The sequence below is a fragment of the Aegilops tauschii genome, chromosome 3, assembly GCF_002575655.3.
Source record: "Aegilops tauschii subsp. strangulata cultivar AL8/78 chromosome 3, Aet v6.0, whole genome shotgun sequence".
Classification (NCBI taxonomy): domain Eukaryota; kingdom Viridiplantae; phylum Streptophyta; class Magnoliopsida; order Poales; family Poaceae; genus Aegilops; species Aegilops tauschii.
The window spans coordinates 627,389,626-627,408,142 of NC_053037.3; the positions used below are offsets into that span (position 1 = coordinate 627,389,626).

General features: G+C 44.3%; 1 protein-coding gene across 1 annotated transcript; it reads left to right on the forward strand.

Moving 5' to 3' along the window:
- The first annotated feature begins 3,528 nt into the window (after positions 1-3,528).
- On the forward strand, positions 3,529-3,927 carry LOC141020865 (uncharacterized). The gene has a single exon (XM_073495820.1). It carries the CDS (start codon positions 3,529-3,531, stop codon positions 3,925-3,927), a length of 399 nt encoding a protein of 132 aa, XP_073351921.1.
- Positions 3,928-18,517: the final 14,590 nt, after the last annotated feature.

Consider the following 18,517-nt stretch of genomic DNA (forward strand, 5'->3'; position numbering starts at 1 on the left):
ATTTAACTACATGCCTGTCCATCTTTCTACAGTAAGTGGCCGTCCTGTTTTTTAATACATGTTTTCTTATAGATGATCAACATTCTGTAAAATGTAGTTCCTTTAAGTTTAAATTTTTAGTACATGTTTTGCACTTTTTGTATACATCAGGAACCTCTTTGTGCATATTTAACATCTTTCAAATAGATGATTAATATTTTTCAAAATTTTGTATTTGATGGCTACTCTATTCATACACATTTTACATTTTTCGTATATATCTCAGACATTGTTTTCTACATGGTTAACTTATACGAAATATATGACTAACATTGTTTTATACATGATCAACATTTTTGCAAATTCATGTATTTATGTTCAAATTGTAATACACGTTTTATCTATTTTAATAGATGATTAGATATTTTTGAAATGCTTGATAAATATTATAAAATTACACTTTTTTTCAAACGCATTGTACTCCCTCCGTCCCAAAATAAGTGACTCAACTTTGTACTAGCTTTAGTACAAAGTTAGTACAAAGTTGAGTCACTTATTTTGGGACGGAGGGAGTATTTGTTTTGTATACATATTTCGTATACATGAGAAACATTTTTTCTATACACATGTAAAATTTTACAAATGTTAGATTAAATTTTTTCAAATGTTTAATGTAGAGTGTTTTTTATAATATATTTATTTTTAATATTTTTAAGCATTAAAAAAGTGAAAAAAAAGAGAGGAAATCCGAAAAAAAACGTGAAAAGAAACAAAAAAACGAGGCTATGGCTTTCGGCGCACCTGGGACGGCCCATGTCTGGCCTTCTTGGGGCGAATGTATAGCTGCGCCGCCGGCGTAGGTTGCGCTAGCAAAAGGCGGCAGCCTAAATGGGCCACCCGAAAAGGTGGAAGGCACAGGCCACTGCCTTTGTTTTATTCTTTCTTTCTTCATTTTTATGGTTTTCCTTTTTACTTTTGATTTTTTATTTGTGTTTAAACTTTCGAATATTTTGAATTTCTACATTACAAGGAAAAATTGACATATAAAATTTTAAAACATGTTAAATAAACATTTGAAAAAGTTAAATGTGTATAGAGAAAATGTTTCTTATGTATACAAAAAATATTTACAATGTGTATGAAAAACGTTGGTCATGTATTTCAAAAAAATATATTTAATCAAGGATTAAAAAATAAGAAATAAATTTTAGAAATCCTCACAAAGAATTAGAAAAATGCTAATTGTGTAAGAAAAAATGTTGTCATGTATACAAAAAATAAAAAAAATACAATGTGTATGAAAAAATGTCGATCTTGTATTTTTTTAAACGTGTATAAAGAATTGTTCCTGGTGTATAGAAATAATGTACATTGTGTGTGAATTTTTTTTATTTCATTAAAAAATATTCGCCATGTATTGAAAATCGTTAACCATGTATTAAAAAAATTAATCTTGTATTTTAATATATTAACCTGTATCTAAAAAATGTACTAGATGTATACCAGCATTGTACAACAAAATAAATGCGACATAAAAAATAGTTTTCAAAAAAGTTAATCATGTATTTAAAAAATATTAAATGTGTCTGTAAAATATGTGTCTGATGTATACGACAAATGTAGAATGTGTACAGAAAAAAGTTGGCATGTGTTGAACAGAAACTACATGCATATACTGCGTGCGTGCGTAAGTGGTATGCCCAAGGAAATTTGTGTAGCTAGATCCTGAGCCTACGAGCACTGCTACGGTTGCTGCAGTAATTTTAGAGATACAAGGGCGACTGATGGGGCGAGATATTAGAACTTGGTTGTGCACCTCCCGCTCACCTTCGGGCCCAGTCCTGTAAGCACAACACACATGGCAACAATGGTTAGTAAACTTGTCAGATCCAGTTCAGCACATCTATAGAGATCATAGTATCTACACGTAGTACTATTTTGACGTAACCTAGAATTAACGACTTGGAATCGTTCATATTAGGTATAGTAGGAGATATCGGTTCACTTTAATTGGTATAGATAATGATTTTCAAATCCTTCTATTTAATTTGGCGAGGGAATAATATTTGGGCTCCTCATGACGGATATGAAATGTTTTCATATGGTCAGGTCACAACCATTTATTACTGCATATCTTTTTTATAAAAAAGATAACTTGGGGTTAGTACACCTTGGGGTGTCGCCGTCTGTATTGATCGAGGCTAAATAGCGAAAGTGCCTTTCTGCTCCCGAGCTCAAATGAGCTCGATGAACAGTAAAATCGAAAAAAATTCAAAAAAATTCTAAATTTTTTTTAGGAGAAACATTGACAAAAGTTCTTAAGTGCTTGCAAAAATTCATCATGGAATCATATTCCTGTAAGGCGTGGCAAAACAAACAAATTCAGTGCTTCAAAATGCTTTTCAAAGTAGCATTTTCAGATTACCGATTTTGTTGCCACGCCTTCTAGGAATGTGATTCGTGACGAATTTTTGCAAGCACTTAAAACTTTTGTCATGTTTCTCCAAAAAAAAATTGGAATTTTTTGAATTTGTTTTGATTTTACTGTTCACCCGAGCTCATTTGAGCTCGGGTGCAAAATCTCTGCGTCCGCTAAATAGCCGGTGTAACAACAGAGCGCGTAGGCGCCATAGTTTACACAGGGCGCGTCGTGCGCGAGTGGAGAAGAGGAACCGGATCCTCTAACATCCTCAAGGGATGTCACATAAGCTACCGTAATCGTGACATCCCTTCTTCACATCCATATGGTTAAGCCTAAAATAATTATAATTAATTTGCAAATTACAAATCTGCTGTATAAATTTACAAAAATAACATACAAACAAAATTATGGTGCAATAAAATTATTTTTTGATTTATTTTTATACATGCTAGAGTAAATCCGCATACTAGTTGCTACACTACCCCTCATATCCCTTCTTCGCTTTATACACGCATTTCACTGTAGCTTCACGACATCCCTTAAGGATGTTAGAGGATCCGCTTCCGAAGAGGAGAACGTGGGGTTAGTGCATGAGCAGGTGCATGCATACGTGGGAGAAGAGAAGTTACAGTCAACAGTGTGTGATAAAGTGCAGATACAGTTGGAGAAATCTATTCATTATAATACGTCTATATTTTGATTTACAAATCCTTTTATTTAATTTGTGCAGAAATAATAGTTGCGCTCCTCGTGAAGGATATGAAATATTTTCAAGTGGTTAGGTCACAACCATTTATTACTGCATATCTTTTCACAAAAATATTGACTTTCAAATCCATTTATGACTGCGTATCTTTTCACAACCGTGTGTGACTTGAGGACACTGATCTCAGATTATTCTCCTTTATGCAGGGGCATACTGTGTATATAAATACTTCTGAATCATATGGTAGAACACAACACAATCAAGCACAAAATAAGAGCAAACCTTTCTGTCAATAGAAATGGCCCTGTTAGCTAGTTTCACCCTCATAGCCATTACCCTCCTCGTTGTCGTTCCCTCCTCTGTCGCCGATGCCAAATTCATCTCCGAAGTATGCGACGGCGTGAGTGACCATCCCGACTGCATGGAGGTGCTCAGCTCCGACCCACGGAGCGTGAATGCGACCACCAGGGTAGAGCTCCAAAGCATCTCATTGGACATCTGCACTGCTGCCGCCAGGGAAGGCGAAAAGACCAGCGAGGAAGAGAAGGCCAAGCACGAGCACGAGCGCGATGAGAAACTGGGGTTGGCACTGGACATGTGCAGCAGCGAATACAACCAAGCCGGCCACACCCTCGAGAACGCACGCACGGACTTTGGCAACCACGCTTACAACGAAGCGGCACGAAAGATCGGCGAGGCTAGCTTCGCCGCAGATAATTGCGAGAAGGCGTTTTATAATCAGGGGGCGAACAACATCATGAAACAAATGAACAAGAAAATGGATGATCGGTGCGACATCTGCTGGCAGCTTATATTTTGATGTTGATGACAATACGACATATAGGGGACTAATCATGTTTGTTAAGTATATCATAGATTTTTAGTCTATCTGGAAACATACATGTGTGTGGATCATGAACCCACTTTATTTGATATTGCTCAAGAACGGATAAAGAAAGATATAAAGCATATAATTTTTGTTTTGTTCTTGCATATATGGATCCTGTTAGGAATAGCAACTTGGTATTATCTAGAGGCCAATGCTATCATATACTCCCTCCGTTCCTAAATATTTGTCTTTCTAGATATTTCAATAAGTGACTATATACGGAGCAAAATGAGTGAATCTACAATCTAAAATATGTCTATATACATCCATATATGACAGTCCATTTAAAATCTCTAAAAAGACAAATATTTAAGAACAGAGAGAGTACAAAATACAGACCACTAGTAGAAAACCCCCTTATAGGATTTCTCTACAGGCCGCGTTTCGGAACAACTGAACGCGACAACTATTTTTCCTAACTATCAACTACGTTCAGGCCCAGGTTGAACGTCGTTGATATCGCAGTACTCCCTCCTTCCCAAAATCTTGGGCGCGCAAGTCTTTGCATGCACTCCCATAATCTAAGGCGCACACTTTTTCTCTCCTACTCGGTTACAACCTCCACTGACGATCGCTATTTTCCTGCAAAGGAAAAAAAAAACTCTGGCTGGACCTCTTGTGGATGCCTATCTCTCTACAGCATGTACGATAGGTCAGGTAAGGATCAAAACGCGCTAATTTTCGTGCTAAGAACTAACACGCCTATGAACCAAACGCTGCAAGTACTTAGCACTCTGCAGCCTTGCCGGCCAGTAAGCCATGCACTAACCCACTAGCTCAACTAACCACCATGCACTAACTAATCACTAGCTATATACACGGCCATGTCCACCACTTGTATACATGCATGTAACTAAAGGGAGGAGCGCACGGGGGAGTGGGGTTATTCTAATGCATGCACTAGAACATAAAGGCGCGCGTTGTCGCGCAGGTACATCTTATTTGAATAATAATAGTATATTAGAAAAATCTGGACCAAAAAAGAGAACATTTAGATGGTGGGGCATTATTGAAGCTTTAGGCAGTGTCTGGCCATTGAGAATTACTAAACGATAAAACTGAGCTAGTTATGCCTCCTCACAGCGATTTGGAATGCTAAACCGTCCGATTAAGTATACGAATGCTTCAGATTAGTTCACCGCACCGCAGTATTCCCTCGGGCCTTGTCCGCCTCATCTGCTCGCTGAAGCCGGCAGACCCAGCATCAAAAGGGCCGCTGAGGGAGTCCTGGACTAAGGGGTCCTCGGGCGTCCGGCCTGTTAGACATGGGCAGGACCGATGGGATGTGAAGATACAAAGACCGAAGACTCTCTCCCGTGTCCGGATGGGGCTCTTCTTGGCGTGGAAGGCAAGCTTGGCGTCCAAATATGAAGATTCCTTTCTCTGTAACCGACTTTGTACAACCCTAATCCCCTCCGGTGTCTATATAAACCGGAGGGCTTAGTCCGAAGGGACGATCATAATTATACAGGCTAGACTTCTAGGGTTTTAGCCATTATGATCTCGTGGTAGATCAACTCTTGTAACACTCATATTCATCAAGATCAATCAAGCAGGAAGTAGGGTATTACCTTCATAGAGAGGGCCCGAACCTGGGTAAACATTGTGTCCCCTGTCTCCTGTTACCATCGACCTCAGACGCTCAGTTCGGGACCCCCTGTTGGGGAACGTAGTAATAATTCAAAAAAATTCCTACGTGTCACCAAGATCAATCTAGGAGATGCTAGCAACGAGAGAGAGGGAGTGCATCTTCATACCCTTGAAGATCGCTAAGCGGAAGCGTTACAAGAACGCGGTTGATGGAGTCGTACTCGCGGCGATTCAAATCGCGGAAGATCCGATCTAGCGCCGAACGGACGGCGCCTCCGCGTTCAATACACGTACAGCCCGGGGACGTCTCCTCCTTCTTGATCCAGCAAGGGGAGAGGAGAAGTTGAGGGAGAACTCCAGCAGCACGACGGCGTGGTGGCAATGGAGCTCGTGGTTCTCCGGCAGAGCTTCGCTAAGCACTACGGAGGAGGAGAAGGAGTTGGAGGAGGGAGGGGCTGCGCCAGGGATGTGGTGCGGCTGCCCTCCCACCCCCTCTATTTATAGGGGCAAGGGAGCGGGGGGCCGTCCCCCTCCAGATGGATCTAGAGGGGGGGCGGCGGCCAAGGGGGGGAGGCTTGCCCCCCAAGCCAAGGGGGGCGCCCCCTTTAGGGTTTCCCCCAACCCTAGGCGCATGGGCCCTAGGGGGGTTTGGCGCCCAGCCCACCTAGGGGCTGTTTCCCCTCTATATTCAGCCCATAGGGCCCTCCGGGGCAGGTGGACCCTCCCGGTGGACCCCCGGAACCCTTTCGTTGGTCCCGGTACAATACCGATATACCCCGAACACTTCCGGCGACCGAATAAGGACTTCCCATATATAAATCTTCGTCTCCGGACCATTCCGGAACTCCTCGTGACGTCCGGGATCTCATCCGGGACTCCGAACAACCTTCGGTAACCACATACTATTTCCCATAACAACTCTAGCGTCACCGAACCTTAAGTGTGTAGACCCTACGGGTTCGGGAGTCATGCAGACATGACCGAGAAATTCTCCGGCCAATAACCAACAGCGGGATCTGGATACCCATGTTGGCTCCCACATGTTCCACGATGATCTCATCGGATGAACCATGATGTCGGGGATTCAATCAATCCCGTATACAATTCCCTTTGTCCATTGGTATGTTACTTGCCCGAGATTCGATCGTAGGTATCCCAATACCTCGTTCAATCTCGTTACCGGCAAGTCTCTTTACTCGTTTCATAACGCATGATCCCGTGGCTAAATCCTTAGTCACATTGAGCTCATTATGATGATGCATTACCGAGTGGGCCCAGAGATACCTCTCCGTCATACGGAGTGACAAATCCCAGTCTCGATTCGCGCCAACCCAACAGACACTTTCGGAGATACCTGTAGTGTTGGGAATCGTAGCATAATTTTAAAATTTTCCTACGCTCACCAAGATGCATCTATGGAGTCTACTAGCAACGAGGGGAAAGGAGTGCATCTACATACCCTTGTAGATCGCGAGCGGAAGCGTTCCAATGAACGTGGATGACGGAGTCGTACTCGCCGTGATCCAAATCACCGATGACCGAGTGCCGAACGGACGGCACCTCCGCGTTCAACACACGTACGGTGCAGCGACGTCTCCTCCTTCTTGATCCAGCAAGGGGGAAGGAGAGGTTGATGGAGATCCAGCAACACGACGGCGTGGTGGTGGATGTAGCGGGTCTCCCGCACGGCTTCGCCAAGCTTCTGCGAGAGAGAGAGAGAGAGGTGTTGCAGGGGAGGAGGGAGGCGCCCAAGGCTGTAGGTTGCTGCCCTCCCTCCCCCCCACTATTTTAGGACCCCTTGGGGGGGGGGCGCCAGCCCTTGGGAGATCAGATCTCCAAGGGGGGCGGCGGCCAAGTGGCGGGGGAAGGGGTGCCTTGCCCCCCAAGGCAAGGGGGAAGCTCCCCCCCTAGGGTTCCCAACCCTAGGCGCATGGGGGGAGGCCCAAGGGGGGTGCCCCAGCCCACTAAGGGCTGGTTCCCTTCCACTTTCAGCCCACGGAGCCCTCCGGGATAGGTGGCCCCACCCGGTGGACCCCCGGGACCCTTCCGGTGGTCCCGGTACAATACCGGTAACCCCCGAAACTTTCCCGGTGGCCGAAACTTGACTTCCTATATATAATTCTTCACCTCAGGACCATTCCGGAACCTCTCGTGACGTCCGGGATCTCATCCGGGACTCCGAACAACTTTCGGGTTTCCGCATACATATATCTCTACAACCCTAGCGTCACCGGACCTTAAGTGTGTAGACCCTACGGGTTCGGGAGACATGCAGACATGACCGAGACGCCTCTCCGGTCAATAACCAACAGCGGGATCTGGATACCCATGTTGGCTCCCACATGTTCCACGATGATCTCATCGGATGAACCACGGTGTCGAGGATTCAATCAATCCGTATGCAATTCCCTTTGTCAATCGGTATGTTACTTGCCCGAGATTCGATCGTCGGTATCCCAATACCTTGTTCAATCTCGTTACCGGCAAGTCTCTTTACTCGTACTGCAATGCATGATCCCGTGACTAACGCCTTAGTCACATTGAGCTCATTATGATGATGCATTACCGAGTGGGCCCAGAGATACCTCTCCGTCACACGGAGTGACAAATCCCAGTCTCGATCCGTGCCAACCCAACAGACACTTTCGGAGATACCCGTAATGCACCTTTATAGTCACCCAGTTACGTTGTGACGTTTGGCACACCCAAAGCACTCCTACGGTATCTGGGAGTTGCACGATCTCATGGTCTAAGGAAAAGATACTTGACATTGGAAAAGCTCTAGCAAACGAAACTACATGATCTTTTATGCTATGCTTAGGATTGGGTCTTGTCCATCGCATCATTCTCCTAATGATGTGATCCCGTTATCAATGACATCCAATGTCCATAGTCAGGAAACCATGACTATCTGTTGATCAACGAGCTAGTCAACTAGAGGCTTACTAGGGACAGGTTGTGGTCTATGTATTCACACATGTATTACGATTTCCGGACAATACAATTATAGCATGAATAATAGACTTTTATCATGAACAAAGAAATATAATAATAACCATTTATTATTGCCTCTAGGGCATATTTCCAACAGTCTCCCACTTGCACTAGAGTCAATAATCTAGTTACATTGTGATGAATCGAACACCCATTGCGTCCTGGTGTTGATCATGTTTTGCCCTAGGGAGAGGTTTAGTCAACGGATCTGCTACATTCAGGTCCGTGTGTACTTTACAAATATCTATGTCTCCATTTTGAACACTTTCACGAATGGAGTTGAAGCGACGCTTGATATGCCTGGTCTTCCTGTGAAACCTGGGCTCCTTCGCAAGGGCAATAGCTCCAGTGTTGTCACAGAAGAGAGTCATCGGGCCCGATGCATTGGGAATCACCCCTAGGTCGGTAATGAACTCCTTCATCCAGAATGCTTCCTGTGCTGCCTCTGAGGCCGCCATGTACTCCGCTTCACATGTAGATCCCGCCACGACGCTTTGCTTGCAACTGCACCAGCTAACTGCTCCTCCATTCAAAATATACACGTATCCGGTCTGTGACTTCGAGTCATCCAGATCTGTGTCGAAGCTAGCGTCGACGTAACCCTTTACGACGAGCTCTTCGCCACCTCCATATAACGAGAAACATATCCTTAGTCCTCTTCAGGTACTTCAGGATATTCTTGACCGCTGTCCAGTGTTCCTTGCCGGGATTACTTTGGTACCTTCCTACCAAACTTACGGCAAGGTTTACATCAGGTCTGGTACACAGCATGGCATACATAATAGACCCTATGGCCGAGGCATAGGGGATGACACTCATCTCTTCTATATCTTCTGCCGTGGTCGGGCATTGAGCCGTGCTCAATTGCACACCTTGCAATACAGGCAAGAACCCCTTCTTGGACTGATCCATACTGAACTTCTTCAATATCTTGTCAAGGTATGTACTCTGTGAAAGACCAATGAGGCGTCTTGATCTATCTCTATAGATCTTGATGCCTAATATATAAGCAGCTTCTCCAAGGTCCTTCATTGAAAAACACTTATTCAAATAGGCCTTTATACTTTCTAAGAATTCTATATCATTTCCCATCAATAGTATGTCATCCACATATAATATGAGAAATGCTACAGAGCTCCCACTCACTTTCTTGTAAACACAGGCTTCTCCATAAGTCTGTGTAAACCCAAACGCTTTGATCATCTCATCAAAGCGAATGTTCCAACTCCGAGATGCTTGCACCAGCCCATAGATTGAGCGCTGGAGCTTGCACACTTTGTTAGCATTCTTAGGATCGACAAAACCTTCCGGCTGCATCATATACAACTCTTCCTTAAGGAATGTCGTTTTGACGTCCATCTGCCATATCTCATAATCATAGTATGCGGCAATTGCTAACATGATTCGGACGGACTTCAGCTTCGCTACGGGTGAGAAAGTCTCATCGTAGTCAACCCCTTGAACTTGTCGATAACCCTTAGCGACAAGTCGAGCTTTGTAGATGGTCACATTACCATCCGCGTCCGTCTTCTTCTTAAAGATCCATTTGTTTTCTATGGCTCGCCGCTCATCGGGCAAGTCAGTCAAAGTCCATACTTTGTTTTCATACATGGATTCTATCTCGGATTTCATGGCTTCTAGCCATTTGTCAGAATCCGGGCCCGCCATCGCTTCTTCATAGTTCGGAGGTTCACCGTTGTCTAACAACATGATTTCCAGGACAGGGTTGCCGTACCACTCTGGTGCGGAACGTGTCCTTGTGGACCTACGAAGTTCAGTAACTTGATCCGAAGCTTCATGATCATCATCATTAACTTCCTCCCCAGTCGGTGTAGGCACCACAGGAACATTTTCCCGCGCTGCGCTACTTTCCGGTTCGGAAGGGGTGACTATCACCTCATCAAGTTCCACTTTCCTCCCACTCAATTCCTTCGAGAGAAACTCCTTCTCCAGAAAGGACCCGTTCTTGGCAACGAAGATCTTGCCTTCGGATCTGAGGTAGAAGGTATACCCAATAGTTTCCTTAGGGTATCCTATGAAGACGCATTTTTTCGATTTGGGTTCGAGCTTTTCAGGTTGAAGTTTCTTGACATAAGCATCGCATCCCCAAACTTTTAGAAACGACAGCTTAGGTTTCTTCCCAAACCATAATTCATACGGTGTCGTCTCAACGGATTTCGACGGAGCCCTATTTAAAGTGAATGCGGCAGTCTCTAAAGCATAACCCCAAAATGAGAGCGGTAAATCGGTAAGAGACATCATAGATCGCACCATATCCAATAGAGTGCGATTACGGCGTTCGGACACACCATTTCTCTGAGGTGTTCCAGGCGGCGTGAGTTGTGAAACTATTCCACATTTCCTTAAGTGTGCACCAAACTCGTGACTTAAATATTCTCCACCACGATCTGATCGTAGGAATTTTATTCTCCTGTCACGTTGATTCTCAACCTCACTCTGAAATTCTTTGAACTTTTCAAAGGTTTCAGACTTGTGTTTCATCAGGTAGACATACCCATATCTACTTAAATCATCAGTGAGAGTGAGAACATAACGATATCCTCCGCAAGCCTCAACACTCATTGGACCACACACATCGGTATGTATGATTTCCAATAAGTTGGTTGCTCGCTCCATTGTTCCGGAGAACAGAGTCTTGGTCATCTTACCCATGAGGCATGGTTCGCACGTGTCAAATGATTCGTAATCAAGAGACTCCAAAAGTCCATCTGCATGGAGCTTCTTCATGCGCTTGACACCAATGTGACCAAGGCGGCAGTGCCACAAGTATGTGGGACTATCGTTATCAACTTTACATCTTTTGGTATTCACACTATGAACATGTGTAACATCACGTTCGAGATTCATCAAAAATAAACCATTGACCAGCGGGGCATGACCATAAAACATATCTCTCAAATAAATAGAACAACCATTATTCTCGGATTTAAATGAGTAGCCATCTCAAATTAAACGAGATCCAGATACAATGTTCATGCTCAAAGCTGGCACTAAATAACAATTATTGAGGTTTAAAACTAATCCCGTGGGTAGATGCAGAGGTAGCGTGCCGACGGCGATCACATCGACCTTGGAACCATTCCCGACGCGCATCGTCACCTCGTCCTTTGCCAGTCTCCATTTATTCCGTAGTTCCTGCTTTGAGTTACAAATATGAGCAACCGCACCGGTATCAAATACCCAGGAGCTACTACGAGTACTGGTAAGGTACACATCAATTACTTGTATATCACATATACCTTGGGTGTTGCCGGCCTTCTTCTTGTCCGCTAAATATTTGGGGCAGTTCCGCTTCCAGTGACCACTTCCCTTGCAATAAAAGCACTCAGTCCCGGGCTTAGGTCCATTCTTTGACTTCTTCCCAGTAACTGGTTTACCGGGTGCGGCAACTCCCTTGCCGTCCTTCTTGAAGTTCTTCTTACCCTTGCCCTTCTTGAACTTGGTGGTTTTATTCACCATCAACACTTGATGTTCTTTTCTGATCTCCCCTTCCGCTGATTTCAGCATTGAATATACCTCGGGAATGGTCTTTTCCATCCCCTGCATATTGTAGTTCATCACAAAGCTCTTGTAGCTTGGTGGAAGCGATTGGAGGATTCTGTCAATGACCGCGTCATCCGGGAGATTAACTCCCAGCTGAGACAAGCGGTTGTGCAACCCAGACATTCTGAGTATGTGCTCACTAACAGAACTGTTCTCCTCCATTTTACAGCTGAAGAACTTGTCGGAGACATCATATCTCTCGACCCGGGCATGAGCTTGAAAAACCAGTTTCAGCTCCTCGAACATCTCATATGCTCCATGTTTCTCAAAACGCTTTTGGAGACCCGGTTCTAAGCTGTAAAGCATGCCGCACTGAACGAGGGAGTAATCATCAGCACGTGATTGCCAAGCGTTCATAACGTCTTGGTTCTGTGGGATTGGTGCATCACCTAGCGGTGCTTCTAAGACATAATCTTTCTTGGCTACTATAAGGATGAGCCTCAGGTTCCGGACCCAGTCCGTATAGTTGCTGCCATCATCTTTCAGCTTGGTTTTCTCTAGGAACGCGTTGAAATTGAGGACAACGTTGGCCATTTGATCTACAAGACATAGTGTAAAGATTTTAGACTAAGTTCATGATAATTGAGTTCATCTAATCAAATTATTTAATGAACTCCCACTCAGATAGACATCCCTCTAGTCATCTAAGTGAAACATGATCCGAGTTTAACTAGGCCGTGTCCGATCATCACGTGAGACGGACTAGTCAAGATCGGTGAACATCTCCATGTTGATTATATCTTCTATACGACTCATGCTCGACCTTTCGGTCCTCCGTGTTCCGAGGCCATGTCTGTACATGCTAGGCTCGTCAAGTCAACCTAAGTGTATTGCGTGTGTTCCGAGGCCATGTCTGTACATGCTAGGCTCGTCAACACCCGTTGTATTCGAACGTTAGAATCTATCACACCCGATCATCACGTGGTGCTTCGAAACAACGAACCTTCGCAACGGTGCACAGTTAGGGTGAACACTTTCTTGAAATTATTATAAGGGATCATCCTACTTGCTACCGTCGTTCTAAGCAAATAAGATGCAAAAACATGATAAACATCACATGCAATCAAATAGTGACATGATATGGCCAATATCATCATGCTCCTTTGATCTCCATCTTCGGGGCACCATGATCATCTTTGTCACCGGCATGACACCATGATCTCCATCATCATGATCTCCATCATTGTGTCTTCATGAAGTCGTCACGCCAACGATTACTTCTACTTCTATGGCTAACGCGTTTAGCAACAAAGTAAAGTAATTTACATGGCGTTATTCAATGACACGCAGGTCATACAAAATAATAAAGACAACTCCTATGGCTCCTGCCGGTTGTCATACTCATCGACATGCAAGTCGTGATTTCTATTACAAGAATATGATCAATCTCATACATCACATATATCATTCATCACATCTTCTGGCCATATCACATCACATAGCACTTGCTGCAAAAACAAGTTAGACGTCCTCTAATTGTTGTTGCAAGTTTTTACGTGGTTTGTAGGTTTCTAGCAAGAACGTTTCTTACCTACGTATGACCACAACGTGATTTGCCAATTTCTATTTACCCTTCATAAGGACCCTTTTCATCGAATCCGTTCCGACTAAAGTAGGAGAGACAGTCACCCGCTAGCCACCTTATGCATCTAGTGCATGTCAGTCGGTGGAACCTGTCTCACGTAAGTGTACGTGTAAGGTCGGTCCGGGCCGCTTCATCCTACAATGCCGCCGAAACAAGAAAAGACTAGTAGCGGCAAGAAGAATTGGCAAACTCAACGCCCACAACTTCTTTGTGTTCTACTCGTGCATAGTAACTACGCATAGACCTGGCTCATGATGCCACTGTTGGGAATCGTAGCATAATTTTAAAATTTTCCTACGCTCACCAAGATGCATCTATGGAGTCTACTAGCAACGAGGGGAAAGGAGTGCATCTACATACCCTTGTAGATCGCGAGCGGAAGCGTTCCAATGAACGTGGATGACGGAGTCGTACTCGCCGTGATCCAAATCACCGATGACCGAGTGCCGAACGGACGGCACCTCCGCGTTCAACACACGTACGGTGCAGCGACGTCTCCTCCTTCTTGATCCAGCAAGGGGGAAGGAGAGGTTGATGGAGATCCAGCAACACGACGGCGTGGTGGTGGATGTAGCGGGTCTCCGGCAGGGCTTCGCCAAGCTTCTGCGAGAGAGAGAGAGAGAGGTGTTGCAGGGGAGGAGGGAGGCGCCCAAGGCTGTAGGTTGCTGCCCTCCCTCCCCCCCCACTATTTATAGGACCCCTGGGGGGGGCTCCAGCCCTTGGGAGATCAGATCTCCAAGGGGGGCGGCGGCCAAGTGGGGGGGAAGGGGTGCCTTGCCCCCCAAGGCAAGGGGGAAGCTCCCCCCCCCTAGGGTTCCCAACCCTAGGCGCATGGGGGGAGGCCCAAGGGGGCGCCCCAGCCCACTAAGGGCTGGTTCCCTTCCACTTTCAGCCCACGGGGCCCTCCGGGATAGGTGGCCCCACCCGGTGGACCCCCGGGACCCTTCCGGTGGTCCCGGTACAATACCGGTAACCCCCGAAACTTTCCCGGTGGCCGAAACTTGACTTCCTATATATAATTCTTCACCTCCGGACCATTCCGGAACCTCTCGTGACGTCCGGGATCTCATCCGGGACTCCGAACAACTTTCGGGTTTCCGCATACATATATCTCTACAACCCTAGCGTCACCGGACCTTAAGTGTGTAGACCCTACGGGTTCGGGAGACATGCAGACATGACTGAGACGCCTCTCCGGTCAATAACCAACAGCGGGATATGGATACCCATGTTGGCTCCCACATGTTCCACGATGATCTCATCGGATGAACCACGGTGTCGAGGATTCAATCAATCCGTATGCAATTCCCATTGTCAATCGGTATGTTACTTGCCCGAGATTCGATCGTCGGTATCCCAATACCTTGTTCAATCTCGTTACCAGCAAGTCTCTTTACTCGTACCGCAATGCATGATCCCGTGACTAACGCCTTAGTCACATTGAGCTCATTATGATGATGCATTACCGAGTGGGCCCAGAGATACCTCTCCGTCACACGGAGTGACAAATCCCAGTCTCGATCCGTGCCAACCCAACAGACACTTTCGGAGATACCCGTAATGCACCTTTATAGTCACCCAGTTACGTTGTGACGTTTGGCACACCCAAAGCACTCCTACGGTATCCGGGAGTTGCACAATCTCATGGTCTAAGGAAATGATACTTGACATTAGAAAAGCTTTTAGCAAACGAACTACACGATCTTGTGCTATGCTTAGGATCGGGTCTTGTCCATCACATCATTCTTCTAATGATGTGATACCGTTATCAATGACATCCAATGTCCATGGCCAGGAAACCATGACCATCTATTGATCAACGAGCTAGTCAACTAGAGGCTTACTAGGGACATGTTGTGGTCTATGTATTCACACATGTACTACAGTTTCCAGTTAATACAATTATAGCATGAACAATAGACAATTATCATGAACAAGGAAATACAATAATAACCATTTATTATTGCCTCTAGGGCATATTTCCAACAGTCTCCCACTTGCACTAGAGTCAATAATCTAGTTCACATTACTATGTGATTGTAATGAATCCAACACCCATGGGGTTTGTTCATATCTCGCTTGTGAGAGAGGTTATTAGTCAACGGGTCTGAACCTTTTAGATCCGTGTGTGCTTTACAAATCTCTATGTCATCTTGTAGATGCAGCTACCACGCGCTACTTGGAGCTATTCCAAATAACTGCTCTACTATACGAATCCAGTTTACTACTCAGAGTCATCCGGATTAGTGTCAAAGTTTGCATCGACGTAACCCCTTACGACGAACTCTTTTACTACCTCCATAACCGAGAAAATTCCTTAGTCCACTAGTTACTAAGGATAAGTTCGACCGCTGTCATGTGATCCATTCCTGGATCACTCTTGTACCCCTTGACTAATTCATGGCAAGGCACACTTCAGGTGCGGTACACAACATAGCATACTGTAGAGCCTACGTCTAAAGCATAGGGGACGACCTTCGTCCTTTCTCTCTCTTCTTCCATGGTCAGGCCTTGAGTCTTACTCAATACTCACACCTTGTAACACAGCCAAGAACTCCTTCTTTGCTGATCTATTTTGAACTCCTTCAAAATCTTGTCACGGTATGTATTCATTTGAAAGTACTATTAAGCATTTTTGATCTATCCTTATAGATCTTGATGCTCAATGTTCAAGTAGCTTAATCCAGGTTTTCCATTGAAAAACACTTTTCAAATAACCCTGTATGCTTTCCAGAAATTCTACATCATTTCTGATCAACAATATGTTAACAACATATACTCATCAAAAATCTATAGTGCTCCCACTCACTTCTTTGGAAATACAAGTTTCTCATAAACTTCGTATAAACCCAAAATCTTTGATCATCTCATCAAAGCGTACATTCCAACTCCGAGATGCTTACTCCAGTCCTTCGAAGGATTGCTGGAGCTTTGCATACTTGTTAGCATCTTTCAGGATTGACAAAACCTTCTGGTTGTATCACATACAACCTTTCCTCAAGAAAATCGTCGGGGAAACAATGTTTTGACATCCTATCTGCAAGATTTCATAAATAATGCAGTAACTGCTAATATAAATCCAACAGACTCTTAGCATCGCTACGAGTGAGAAAGTCTCATCGTAGTCAACTCCTTGAACTTGTCGGGAAACATCTTAACGACAAGTCGAGCTTTCTGAATGGTGACACTTACCATCATTGTCCGTCTTCCTTTTAAAATCCATCTGCACCCAACAGCCTTACGACCATCAAGCAATTCTTCCAAAGTCTATGCTTTGCTTTTATACATGGATCCTCTCTCGGATTTTATGGCCTCGAGCCATTCGTCGGAATCCGGGCCCACCATCGTTTCTCCATAGCTCGTAGGTTCATTGTTGTCTAGCAACATGACTTCCAAGACAGGATTACGTACCACTCTGAAGTAGTACGCATCCTTGTCGACCTACGAGGTTTGGTAGTGACTTGATCCGAAGTTTCATGATCACTATCATAAGCTTCCACTTCAGTTGGTGTAGGTGCCACAGGAACAACTTCCTGTGCCCTGCTACACACTAGTTGAAGTGACGGTTCAATAACCTCATCAAGTCTCCACCATCCTCCCACTCAATTCTTTCGAGAGAAACTTTTCCTCGAGAAAGGACCGTTTCTAGAAACAATCACTTTTGCTTCCGGATCTGAAATAGGAGGTATACCCAACTGTTTTGGGTATTCTATGAAGATGCATTTATCCGTTTTGGGTTCGAGCTTATCAGCCTAAAACTTTTTCACATAAGCGTCGCAGCCCCAAACTTTTAAGAAACAACAACTTAGGTTTCTCTAAACCATAGTTCATACGGTGTTGTCTCAACGGAATTGCGTGGTGCCCTATTTAAAGTGAATGCGGTTGTCTCTAATGCCTAACTCGTAAACGATAGTGGTAATTCGATAAGAGACATCATGGTATGCACCATATCCAATAGGGTGCAGTTATGATGTTCGGACACACCATCACACTATGGTGTTCCAGGCGGTATTAGTTGTGAAACAATTTCCACAATTTCTTAATTGTGTGCCAAACTCGTAACTCAGATATTCATCTTTATGATCATATCATAGACATTTTATCCTCTTGTCACGACGATCTTCAACTTCACTCTGAAATTACTTGAACCTTTCAATAATTCAGACTTGTGTTTCATCAAGTAAATATACTCAGCATCTACTCAAATTATCTGTGAAGTAAGAACACAACGATATCCACTGCGTGCCTCAGCACTCATTGGACTGCACACATCAAAATGAATTACTTCCAACGAGTTGCTTTCTTGTTCCATCTTACTGAAAACGGGGCCTTTCAGTCATCTTGCCCATGTGGTATGATTTGCATGTCCCAAGTGATTCAAAATCAAGTGAATCCAAACGATCCATCTGTATGGAGTTTCTTCATGCATATCTACCAATAGACATGGTTCGCATGTCTCAATCTTTTCAAAAACGAGTGAGTCCAAAGATCCATCAACATGGAGCTTCTTCATGCATTTTATACCAATATGACTCAAATGGCAGTGCCACAAGTATGTGGTACTATCATTACTATTTTATATCTTTTGGCATGAACATGTGTATCACTACGATCGAGATTCAATAAACCATTCATTTTAGGTGCAAGACCATTGAAGGTATTATTCAAATAAACAGAGTAACCATTATTCTCCTTAAATGAATAACCGTATTGCGATAAACATAATCCAATCATGTCTATGCTCAACGCAAACACCAAATAACAATTATTTAGGTTTAACACCAATCT

Coding starts and splice junctions, on each gene's coding strand:
- LOC141020865 (XM_073495820.1), top strand. CDS start 3,529: ATGGAGGTGCTCAGCTCCGACCCACGGAGCGTGAATGCGACCACCAGG.